Source organism: Phyllostomus hastatus, unplaced genomic scaffold (genome assembly GCF_019186645.2).
Source record: "Phyllostomus hastatus isolate PE091 unplaced genomic scaffold, TTU_PhHast_1.1 phas_scaffold_28, whole genome shotgun sequence".
Lineage (NCBI taxonomy): Eukaryota > Metazoa > Chordata > Mammalia > Chiroptera > Phyllostomidae > Phyllostomus > Phyllostomus hastatus.
Window position 1 is genome coordinate 9,436,327 of NW_025334022.1, and position 13,694 is coordinate 9,450,020.

The window sequence follows — 13,694 nt, forward strand, 5'->3', positions numbered from 1 at the left end:
GCAAGACACATTGTATTAAAACTTGTGATGTTTGTAAAATTTCATAAATTTTGAGTATAACCAATGTGTTTTCCAGACCTAATGTGTTCTGTTATTGTTAGTACATATCATGAGCATACCAGTGTTTTAAATGACTGTGTTTTTTATTTACCTCATGGTATGATGTGATTGTCAAATATTTTGCTTATAAATATTTTTCCTAATTTATCTCCTCAAGGGAAGATAGGCAAGGGAAACAGAAAATTTAAACAAATGGGACTACATGAAACTAAAAAAGAAGTGTACATAAAAAAAATCCACAAAATAAAAGACAACCTACTGAATGGGAGAGCATATTCACCAATTATATGTCTAATAAGGTGTTAATATCCAGAATTTATAAAGAACTCATACAACTCAACACTAATCTCCCAAATAATCCAATTAAAAAATGGGCAGAAGACCTGTATAGACACTTCTCCAAAGAATACATAAAGATGGCTGTACTTAAAAGAATCAACAAACAAGTGTTGGTGAAGAATAGAAAAGAAGGGAACCCTCATGCACTGTTGGTGTGAACACAGATTGGTGCAGTCTAATGGAAAATAGTATGAAGATTCCTCAAAAAATTAAAAATGGAACTGCTTTATGACCCCGTGATTTCACTTCTGGCAATTTTTCTGAAAATATCCAAAACATGAATTCAAAAGAATATAAGCACCACTATACTAATTGCAGCTTTATTTACAATAGGCAAGATGTGGAAGCAATCCAAGTGCCCATCAATAGATGTGTGACTAAAAAAAGGTGTACATATATATGATGGAATATTACTTGGCTTAAAAAAGAATGAAATCTTATCATTTGTGATATCATAGATGGGCATAGCATGTATTATGTTAAGTGAAATAAGTCAGTCAGTGAAAAACAAATAGTATATGATTTCACTTATGTGGAATCTAAAGAACAATATAATTAAGCAAACAAATCAGAATTAGATTCATAGACACAGAGAACTGGTTGATGGTTGCCAGAGGATAGGAGGGGTTGGGGAACTGAGTAAAAAAGGCAAAAGGATTAAGGAATACAAATGGATAGTTACAAAGTAGTTATAGGGATATGAAGTATAACATAGGGTGTATAGATAATATTGTAATAACTATGTTATGGTGCCATGTGGGTACTGGAAATATCAGGGGGAACACTTTGTAAAGTATATGATTTTCTAACAACTATGCTGTATACCTGAAACTAATATAAAATAATATTGAATATAGACTGTAATTGAAAAATAAAATTAAAAATATTTTGCCTATAAGTCTTTTTGCCCATGTTTTTCTATTTTTTATATTTTTCTACATTTATTATTCGTTACTATTTATTCTGACACTTCACCTTTTTTAATAACTGATATTTCTAATTTTTAAGATGCTTTTAAATTTTGTTTATATCTTACAACTTGGCACTCAACTTGAAGTTATATGTATAAGCAATGAACATATATTTACTTTTGTTCACGGCAACAATAAAACTATATCTGAAAAAGGATAAGGAAACTGTTCTTTTAAATTATTGTTTCTGTATTTCACTGTATTATTTATCCTAACCTGACAATAAACCATTGGCTTTTCCATTTGCGTCATACGCTACAATTATGCATATACAGTCATGTGGGACATAATAGCATATCTGTCAACTATGACTGCATTTATAACAACAGTCTATACCATATAGCCTAGGTGTGTAGTAGGATATACCAGCTAAGTTTGTATAAGAACACTCTATGATATTTGCACAATGATGACATTTCCTAAGGTTCCATTTCTCAGAATGTACAGTATCCCTGCTGTTAAGCTGCAGGTGACTGTATCTGTATTTATACAGGGTCTGGCAGAAGTGATGCCTGCTTGAATGTGGTTGGTAGGGTAATAATATGGGTGGAATAATTTATAGTTTTAATTTGGACATTTAACCTAAAATGTCATATGGTGTACTTGAGTGTGATATTGTTACAGAATTACATGCTTATCATTTTTATAATAAAAGATTGTTTAATAAAAGGGGTGTTATTTGTGCCACACCCTGTATGTTGATCTACAAACATGCTTATATACATATATACATATATATTTATATTCTAGCTTTACAGTAATAGTTACAAGATTCAAAAGCCTTACTGAAGTCCTGAAACTTGACAAGGACTACCTCTCAGGAACTTCTATCAAACAATACACTTAATGTAGAACAGTGGGAACATTTTTTTTAGTAAAATCAGGATGTACACTATTACCAAGAATGTACACTATTACCACTACTGGATTCCAAGGCAATGGAATAAAATCACTGGAAAGAATTAAGAAGCACAATTAATATGAAAAAAGAAGCAAAACTATGTAAAGTAATGATCATTTATCTTGAAAATTCAAGAGAATCAATGGACAAACTATTAAAATTAGTAGGAGTTCAACAGGTTGGTCAGATGCAAGAGCAACATCAATAGTGATGCAAGGTCAATATCAATAGCTTCCTTAATTATAAGCCATAATTATGTTCATTGAAGTATTATCTGCAAAAGAGCAGACAAGGGGACTTTATATCTTTAGAGTTTTTAAAGGAGAAAGTATTATAAAAACAATTTTAAATGCAATAGTTTGCTGTGTTCACCTAATTACTTCATTTAAACTTGTCCAATTTTTCATATATAAGAAGAAATTGCTTTCTAGTTTTTTAAACTTTTCATTATTCAGCAACTACTGAAGACCATGCACTATGCTCAATATAATGGATACAATGGCAAGCATGCAGAGATAGTGTTTGCCCTCCTGGAATTTACACTAAAGTGGGAGAGACATTTATGAGAAAATAACAAAATAATTATGCCTTATAAGACATTTAAACAGAAATGAGCAGTTTAAATAATGTGGGGTTTTGACATGAAATAATGTGGTTGAGGGAGACTTAGGAGATATTTAAAATGTGATTTGGAGGACTTGTGTGTGATAGTGGTAATGGGGATAAAAGCAAGGAAAAGGGGTCTCAGAAAGAAAAAGCTTCAGGTGTTGGAGAAAATATCTGAAGTTCAAAGCATAATGAGGGTGAGAGATTGGTGTTGTTAGGTTACAAAGGCCAGCAGAGGCCATATCATATAAACCCTTTAAGGAATGGTAAAATTTAGATTTCATTTGAAGAACAATAGAAAGTCACAGGGGGATTTGAGTAGGTGAATGATGTGATATAACCTATAGTTTTAGAACATCACTCTGGCTGCCATGCAGAGAAAATATTGGATAGGCATCAGAAGTAAAAGCAGGAGGTCAGATTAGAGGACATTTTTAAAAACATATATATATTTTATTGATTATGCTATTACAGATGTCCCATTTCCCCCCTTCATTCCCCCCTACCTTACACACCCCCTCCCATCTACATTTCTCCCCTTTAGTTCATGTCCATGTGTCATAAGTTCTTTAGTGTCTATATTTCCCATACTATTCTTGCCCTCCCTCTGTCCATTTTCTCCTTACCATCTATGCTAATTGTTCTCTGTACCTTTTCCCCCCTCTCCTCCTCTCACTCCCCTGTTGCTAACCCTCCATGTGATCTCTGTTTCTGTGGTTCCACTTCTGTTCTATTTGTTTGCTTAGTTTGCTTTTGTTTTAGGTGTGGTTGTTAATAACTGTGAGTTTGCTGTCTTTTTACTGTTCATATTTTTTATCTTCTTTTCCTTAGATAAGTCCCTTTAACATTTCATATAATAAGGGCTTGATGATGAGGAACTCCTTTAACTTGACCTTATCTGGGAAGCACTTTATTTGCCCTTCCATTCTAAATGAAAGCTTTGCTGGATAGAGCAATCTGGGATGTAGGTCCTTGTCTTTCCTGACTTGGAATACTTCTTTCTAGCCCCTTCTTGCCTGCAAGGTCTCTATAGAGAAATCAGCTGACAGTCTGATGGGAACTCCTTTGTAGGTTACTGTCTCCTTATCTCTTGCTGCTTCTAGGATCTCTCCTTCATTTTAATCTTGGCTAATGTAATTATGATGTGTCTTGGTGTGTTTGTCCTTGGGCCCAACTTCTTTGAGACTCTGTGAGCATCCTGGACTTCCTGGAAGTCTATTTCTTTTGCCAGATTGGGGAAGTTCTCCTCTATTGTTTGTTCAAATAAGTTTTCCACTTGTTGCTCTTCCTCTTCCCCTTCTGGTACCCCTACAATTTGGATGTTGGAATGCTTAAAGATGTCCTGGAGGTTACTAAGTCTCTCCTAATTTTTTTGAATTCTTATTTCTTCATTCTTTTCTGATTTTATGTTTTTTTCTTCCTTCTGGTCCACTCCATTGATATCAGACACAGTTTTCTTTCCATCACTATTTTTTCCCTGTGCATTTTTCTTCATTTCACTTACTGTAGCCTTCATTTTTTCATCTAATTTGTGATCAAAACAAACCAATTCTATGAGCATCCTGATCACCAGTGTTTTGAACTGTGCATCTGATAGTTTGGCTATCTCTCTGGTTACTTAAAAGTATTGACTCTGAGGCTTTCATTTGTTCTTCCATTTGAGCCATCTTTTTTTTTCTTTGTTCTGATCATGCCTGTTATGTATGAGGGGAAGAGCCTTAGGTGTTCACCAGGGCAGGGCACCCCAGTTGCTGGGTTGTGCTGTTGTATGTGTGGGCGAGGTCAGAGAGGGAACAATGGTGCTTGCTCCACTCTCTGTCAGATTTCATTCCCCTCTGCCACTTCCCACAAGCAAATTGGGCCCTTCTGGTGCTGGTTCCCAGGTGGGTGGGCTTCTGTATATTCTAGGATCCTGTGGGTCTCTCCAACTAACTCCCCTGTGAGGCTGGGAGTCTCTCCCAGCACTGCAGTTCAACCCCCACAGGTGTTTTCAATCATTGCTTTTAGGCTTTATTTCCCAGCGCTGGGTCCCTGGGTTATGTGGTCTATCTTGCTCCCAGTTTTCACCTGGTTTATCTGCATGTGAATGTGTGTCTGCAGTCAGCCAGCAGCCTTGCGTTCCTCACTGGGTCTGCTCATTGCCTCCCCACACCCGGGGTCTGCTAGCTGCTACCTGTGCACCTGGGGTCTGCCAGACACCAGTTTTTCCTGCCTCGACCCCTCTTTGCCAGCTGCTGACTCCGCCCCTCTCACCAGTCTGGATGAATGGTTGTCAGACTTCTGTAAAGTTCAGTTTTCTGTTTGTTCTGGTTGTTTTTTTGTTTCTAAATTTTTGTTGTCCTTAATTTTGGTTGTGTGAATAGGCACAGTGTGTCCACCTATGCTTCCATCTTGGCTGGAAGTCCTGGTTGGACATTTGCAGTAGTCATTGTAAGAGATGATAGTATCCTGAACTAGATTGGTCATAATGCACATGATTATATTTTTGGAGGCAGCATTAGGTGGAAATATGAAGAAGAAATTAGTGAATTAGGTAGAAGAAAGAGCAGGTGCAGAAGCTTGTTCATATTTCTCTATTGGTTTAGAAACAGAAGGCTAGGGGGACTGAATCATAATAATATAAGAGAGAGGGGCATGGAATAAGGTCTGTTCATATAGGGCTTTATAGGACATGGCGTGAAGCCTGGACTTTATTCCAGTGGGGATCGAATTACTTTTTTCATGGGATCACTCTAGCTGCTATGTAGACTAAACTCTGTAGACTGGCAATAGTAGAAGGGACACCCATTGGGAGGCTATTACAGTAATCCAGGTGAGAGACAATATTGACCTGGGCTTCAATGAAAGTAATAGAGGAGGTGGAGTCAACAGAACTTTATGTTTAATATGTAGGAGTGAAGAAGAGGAAAGTATCGAGTACTTGCAAGGTCAAGGGTAGGAAGAGTTTAGAGGAATTGAAGGACTTAATGAACCCAGTATTGCTAGTGCTCAGTAAGTGTGTGGGTAGATGAAAGGAGCTGAGTTCAAAGTGGTAGACAGGAGCTAGGTGATTCGTGATGGGGTAAAGACATGAAAAATAATTTTCATTTACTCTAAGTGCCATGGGAAGCAACTGCAGTATTTTAAACAGAGTGTGACTTACTTTTTTGTAAAAAGCCACTTTGGTTTCACTGTTGGGAATGAGATTGGAAGAGGACAAGAGAAGCAGAAAGATCAGTTAGGAAGTTCTTCCAGAGGTCTGAGGATGAAGTCTTGGAGATGAGTAAATCCAGACATATTTGAGATCCACTTGAATTATAATTGATCAGTGTTTTAAATTTAGCTGTTCTTTAGATGTATATGAGTCTAAACCTTATTAAAGTTATTATCTTTTCACTTTATTTATATTACTTTTAAATTTCTCCTGTCATTTCTGGAAAATATTTTTTTTTCTAAAATACATAAGTTTGCTCCTCTGATTAAACCCTTCCTTTCCATGCACTTAATTGCTCTGGAATTGTTGAGTTTTGGGGATTCTGAAATGCTACAAATCTCACTTTGTTGGACACAGTTAAAATGGTGAAAACATAAGAACCATTCTCCAAAAATACTGATTTTGCTGAAATGAACTACATTCAAATTTAAGCATTTCTTAGGCAATTTACCTATTTTACAGAGTATTTAACTTTCAAAATCTGTTTGCTGAGCAAGTACTAAACTTGTTCTGAATTTTCTGTTTTAATAACTGAGTCCTAACTTTTCTTGCACATCTGGAACAGAACTGGATGGGAGTTTCTGAATCATTTGGAAAGGATTGTGAAGTTACATGATCACTTAAGGATACCATAAGCATATCCTTTTATTTCCAGTCCCATCAAATGCCAAGTCAAGACACACTGCAATTTAGGAAACTTTGATTTAAAGGTTTACCTCTAAGTACTAGGCTATAGACCATTCCCTTTCAGTGGGAGCTCTTCTCAGTAAGTTCTCCCCTTCAGCAAAAACAATCCTGTTAATATGGAGGCTATAAATAGACTGGGCACTGGAGGAAGGACATTCTGTCTCCACAGCATGAAACCATGAGAGGCAAGGGGTGCAGAAGCACTCCTTAGGCTTTTATGAGACTTTGAAAGCAGCATATAGAGGATGGGAAAGGCACAGAAATATAAAGTAGGGGGAGAGAAAATATTTGTACAACAGTAAGGGCACTGCTGTACAGCTAATGCATTGTCAGTGAGAAAGAGACATGCAGCCCCTGGCATCTGGGGCCTGGTTTGTCACTATCAATCCAGCCTTGGTGTTTTCTTATTGAACATAAACAATCTCATAGAACATCCACATGAGAAAAGGTCATTTTGTAATTGTAATAAATAGATCAAGGAAAAAAAAAAGACCACTCCATCATTATGTTTGAACTCAGTCAAAATATGAACAGTGTCGAAGCCACAAAAATTACCAAATATCTGCAATCCTGGCTAACATGAGTGACTGTTGCTTCTTTAACAATTATAGCTGTAGCTTTGGGTTAGTCTTTCCCACTTAAAAATCAGATTTATTTAAAAATCCAATCACCGAATTATCCCCATGTCCTGACAGCATCCCAGTCCAGAACAAAGCCTGCTAGAGTGACCAATTCAGTCTGGTTTTCTCAGGGATTTCCTAGTTTTAGCACTAAAAGTCCCATATTCCAGCCCTCAGTCTTGGACAAAATGGGATGGCTGTTAAATAGCCTGCTTCCTTCAAATCATGAAAAGCAAGCCTAAATCTTGTAAATCCTTTATATCACCCTCTTATTGAGATATCCTATAATTTCCTTGGTATACATTCTCTCTTTTCTGCAACAGGTAATGAACACAGCTTTTCAGATATAGATGAGAGAGAATATGACTCAGAGCTGTATATTCAAATGACTGTGTGTACACCTCTTGGTAAGATGTACTTGTAAGTGACCTTTGGTAAATCTTTTAAATTAAGTGGCTGAGTACCTACATTATACTAGATGTTGGCTCCTACTGCATGTTGCAAAGCAAGTTTTGAAAACAGGCCTTCTGGCCTAGATGGAGGAATAGGTAGATGTGCTTTGCTTCCTCACACAACCAAAAGGATAACAACCAATTTAAAAACAAAAAACAACCAGAACTGCCAGAAAATCGAACTGTATACAAGTTCAACAACCAAAAAGTTAAAGATGAAACATTCATCCAGACTTATAGGAGGGGAAGAGATGGGTAGCTGGGGAAGACAGGATGCACTGCAATGTAGAGGCTGGCAGACCAGGTACTCGAGGAAGCAGCTGGCAACTGGGTAATCCCCTATTCACATGTGTATAATCTGGGAGGAACAACTGAGGAGCAAGACAGACTGCAAATCAGGGTTCCAGTGCAGGAAACTAAAGCCTCAAAACCTCTGGCTGTAAAATTCTGTGGGAGTTGTGGCAGTGGGAAAAACTCCCAGTCTCACAGGAGAGTCCATTAGAGAAACCCATCAAATATTAGAACATACATAAACCGACCCACCTTGGAATCAGCACCCAAAAGGGCACAATCCACTTGTGGGAAGTGAGGGAAGTGACTGAAAGCAGGTTGAGAGCCAAGCAAGAGTCATTGTTCCCTCTCTGACCCCTCTACCAAAGCAGCACCACAATGCAGCAAAGTGGGTTGCCCCACCCTGATGAACACTCAAGGCTCTGCCCCTTAAAATGTAATAGGTGTGCTGAGACAAAGAAATATAGCCCCCCACCCCCCACCCCCAAAAAACAGATCGAAACTCCAGGAAAAGAAGTGAGCAACAAAGAGATAGCCAACCTATCAGCTACAGAGTTCAAAACACTGGTAATCAGGATTCTTACAGAAATGATTGAGTATGGTTGCAAAATGAAGGAAGAAGTGAAAGCTATACAAAGTGAAATACAGAGAAAATATGTAGGGAAACAACAGGAAACAGAAGGAAACCAAGACTCAAATCAATGATATGGAACAAATGGAAGAAATAAACATTCAACTGGAACATAATGAAGAAACTAGAATTCTAAAAATTGAGGAGATGTAGGAACCTCTGGGACAACTTTAAACATTCCAACATACAAATCATAGGGGTGCCAGAGGAGAAGAAGAGCAAGGAATTGAAAATTTATTTGCAAAAATAATGAAGGAAAACTTCCCCAATCTGGCAAGGGAAATAGACATACAAGTCCAGGAAGCCCAGAGAGTCCCAAAGAAATTGGACCCAAGGAGGAACACACCAAGAATGTTAAAAGCAGCAAGAGAAAAGGAGACAGTTATCTGCAAAGGAGTTCCCATAAGACTCGCAGTTGATTTATCAAAATAAACCTTGCAGGCAAGAAGGGGCTGGGAAGAAGTATTCAAAGTCATGAAAGACAATGATCTACATCCAAGATTACTCTATCCAGGAAAGTTATCATTTAGAATGGAAGGGCAGATAAAGTGCTACCTAGATAAGGTCAAGTTAAAGGAGTTCATCACCACCAAGTCCTTATTATATGAAATGTTAAAGGGACTTATCTAAGAAATAGAAGATGATTAAATTTGTGAAAGTAAAATGACAACAAACTCACAACTACCATCAACTGAATCTAAAAAACAAAAACAGAACCAAAAATAAACTAAGCAAACAACTAGAACAGGAACAGAATCACAGAAATGGAGATCACATGGAGAGTTATCAGCAGGGATGTAGTGGGAGGAGAATGGGGGAAAAGGTACAGGGAATAGGAAGCATAATTGTTAGGCACAAAATAGACAGGGGAAAGTTAATAATATTTGGTAAATGGAGTGCCAAATAACTTTTATATACAACCCATGGACATGAACTAAAGAGGGGGGAATGCTGGAGGGAGGGAGGTGCTGGGTGGAGGGTGATAAAAGGGAGAAAAAAATGGTACAACTGTAATAGAGTAACCAATAAAATATACTTAAAAAAAGAATACAGGATTACCATTTAGTTTTGTACTTTTTGTACTTTAAAAAATATCCAGGGAATGAAGAAGTAGAATGTGATTGTCTATGTAAAAGGGAACCTAGAGTATTCAGAACCTAGAAATTGAAACATAGAGCAAGTAGTTTCCTTAGAACAAGATTAATTTCTAATTTTCATTAGAAAACTGCTTCATTTCACAAAACTGCCTCATTTATTTCTACAAAAATAGTCCTGGCTCGTGTAGCTCAGTGGATTGAACACAGACTGCGAACCAAAGGTTCGCTGGTTTGATTTCCAGTCAGGTCACATGCCTGGTTTGAAGGCTAGGTCCCCCATGAGGGCCACATGAGAGGCAACCACACATTGATGTTTCTGTCCCTTTCTTTCTCCCTCCCTTCCCCTCTCTCCAAAAATAAATAAAATTGAAAAAAAGTATAAAAATATAGTATAAAAGACTCTTATAAAAATATAAGAATACATAGGGAATACTTATGAAGTGCTCTTAAAAATGAAGTCTGAATGTCTGAATTCTGGCAATTTCTAGGATATGTTACAAAAGATAGCAAGTAGAGTTTTGTACATTTATAATAATTTTGTACTGCTGAAAGATTCACTCACCTGGTTTTTCAATATCCAGGAAAATGACAGCTTGTTTTTCAAACATTAGTACTAAATTATCATTATTATATGTGTACAACCTTTAATGTTCCAATTACTCTACTATTCTTAATGCAAATTTAACTTTCTCTTTCATAATGCTGACACCTGTTTAATTTAATTTACATTATTTTTTTCAAAGGCCAAACTTGACAGTGGTAACACCAATTATCCTGATGTGTTCTGTCAACTCTTACCTTGTTTGTTATTATTACCATTATGGAGAGGCACCAAGTATGGGGGAAAAATACCCATACCCACCTGAAGTATAGAAAACTTGGGTCAGAAGTATACTTTTGTTCAGTGGTAAAAAAAAAAAAATCATGTGTTTGCAATGTGGCTTTTTTATAAAATAAAATAAAAATTGTAATTCTGAGAAGTAAATCCCCTTATAAAGTTAATGAATTTATGATTACATTTACTTAAGAAGTCATAAGTAAATGTTTCTAAGGGAAAACTTTACTTTTGATGTGAACTATACATGTTATTTTATTTCTGCCATATCCTTTGCAATGTATAATGTTTCTTACATAGTACTTTCATATGTATTATTTCCACAAATAGATTCAAGTCTCACCTGCATGCAGCAGACAGTTGAATTTTCATTTATGTAAACATGTTGCACACTTACAATATGCTATTGTTTAATCATAATGAGTTCATTATGCAACTATAGTAATACATGAATACAAACAGCCCTTCTACATGAGAAAATGAATCAAAATGAAAAGTACAGATTAACAATGAAGTAAAAATATTTATTTTCTTTAATGTTTAGAGGTAAAAGCCCATATTATTAAAACGAAATTATATAAGACACAACAAGAAAAACTAATAAGCTAAGAAAATCATTAAAGAAAACAGGAAGCAGTTCATAAATTCCTTTTGTCCTTGAACCAAATTGATTATAAATATCAAATAATAGTAAATTAATTTCAAGTAGTGCCAGGCAATAAAATTTAAAGTAAAATTGTTTTACACCCTCATTGCCTGATCCTAGAGTAATTTTAAATGGAAATGCCATTTTAAGATAAACAAAGACATTAACTCTTTTGAGGAAATCTATGTATTGTTACTTACCGAAGTTTGCCATCTGTATCGTCTGGTTGCCAGTCTCTGGACTGTTGTAAATTACAACAGCATCAGCATTTCTTCTGCTTGCTGTTTGAATTTTTTCTGAAAATGTACAATTACCTCTTTCTATCAGTGCAATCCAGGGCTTCTTAGTATTAGTAAACTCAGTGTTGTAGTCACAAGCTTGGTGGTTATTGTTCTTAGGGATGCCCACCACCCCCATAGCATTAGCCACTGGTGAGGCTAATCCATAAACACCACATTCACATGTCTCTGTTGTAGTGTAGTTGCTGGTTTCATTGTAGTAATTCACAATTACATAGGCATTCATTGGAAAAGATGTTGTGATTCTAAATAAAAAGGTAAAAAATATAAGCAACTGAAAACAACTGGACTTATTCTCCTGGTTCATTGCTTGTTCATTTGCGCATAAAATTTAAGATGTCTGCTGATATTTCCAACTGTCAGTCACCATTTGTCCACTCAGGTCCCTGCTAAGCAGAAGTTTGAAATTTCAGTTGCAAGCAGGTAATTGATCTCACCTCAAGCAACACAAGCTCTGAATACATCAGCTCTATTTCACTTTAGTTATCTACATTCCCTTTGGCCTTCCCCTCCTCCAACTGTACACACATGTAATCCTTAACCAGACCTAATTTAGTAATAAACAATACCACCAACCTTATACATGTCCGCATATTAGGGTTGGATGACTTCCTGTGAGGACATTTTTTCCCTACTGTCCCAGCTAATGCACTTTCATAAATATGGAGTGGATTGGAACAAGGAACTGGATTCTTGGCAATATACATGACAAGTCTGAAAGTTACCTCTCTCAGAATATCTAAAACACCAAACAGTATTTCCAAGCCCTGTTGAAATATGCTATCAACCAATTTAGGCAAGAGTAAGTTAAGATCCATAATTTTAATTGCTATGGCATTAGTAGAATTGATTTTACATACGTTTGACTTATTTATTTTTAATTGTTATTAAGAGGCTCCCCAAGCAATATCTTGTGGCACCTTGTTTATTCATTGAAAAGTAAACATATTTCAGTGCCTAGAGATCCTTTCAAGTACAGTACCTTGCCCACGGTAGGCACTCAAATATTTGTTCATTGACTGATACTTAGGAGTTGCTGCATTCCATTAATATTTATGTCCTATGTGTTATACTCTAACACAATTGTTCAAGGTTTAATTTTTAACATTTAGAATTTTACATTCTCATTATTTCAAATGTATAGATATATTTATTTATTTCAATGCTTCCTTTGTTGTAAGCTCTGTTTTTAACCAGGAGTGCACTAGACACTAGCAGTACTTGATCATTGCTATGGGGTCAGATGCTCTGGGCAAGTTACTGGGACAGGGAGATTTTAGTGTGTGCTAAGGGCTGGTGAAGGAATATATAAATGGAGAAGAGGACAAACAAAGATATCAGGAGTCTGATTGGGTCAAGAGTCAGCAAACTAGACAAACACACATTATGCTGTCACAGAAGCAGAAAGACACCACCAGGTCAAAGAGTGGGTGGGCACAATGGTAATCTGAAGTGCAAGGAAGGCAGTCTGGAATCAGGAAGACTACTAGAGTCAAGGGGACAGAACAACAAAAAATAGAAAAATATGAGATATTGTTGAAGGTGATCAATGAGGCTATTTCTTCCTCCTACTTCTTGTATGTTCTTAGGCATCTGAGATATTAACTTTGCACTGGACCCTGCTGGTGAAAACCAGCAGTTAACACCACTCAGTAGAGGTAAAGAGTTCAGAGAATGTACATTTGAACCTGATGAATAAACCCCAACAGAAGCATAATGTAAATATAAACCTTTCTATCATATTATAGCTGTCAATTATGCATCTGTGTATTCTCTCCAGTACAGTGCTTGACATTAATGGCACTTTACGCATAGTAATCACTTAATAATTATTCATGGAATTGAATTGAAAAGTATAAAGCTCTTGTGTATTGGCTTATGGTCAATTTAAGAGCAAATGCAAATAGTTTATTATCTTGGTATTAGTACTATCATATCGATGTTAAAACTCACAATAAAGCCTGTATGCACTAGACAAAAAACTATCAAACTGAAAATGGAAGCGTTATTGTGAAAATCTCTAGTTTGATGATTGCTAATAGACATCTGTAATAAATTCAACATCA

The 13,694-nt window shown here is 36.4% G+C and overlaps 1 protein-coding gene across 1 annotated transcript in view; it reads right to left on the bottom strand.

Moving 5' to 3' along the window:
* RNF128 (ring finger protein 128) overlaps positions 1-12,055 on the bottom strand; it is a 135,619-nt gene extending 123,564 nt beyond the window's left edge. Inside the window, exon 1 of the mRNA XM_045817551.1 lies at positions 11,530-12,055. Coding sequence (XP_045673507.1) covers positions 11,530-11,935 — 406 coding nt within the window. The 5' untranslated portion in view covers positions 11,936-12,055. The remainder of the gene's footprint in view (positions 1-11,529) is intronic.
* Positions 12,056-13,694: the final 1,639 nt, after the last annotated feature.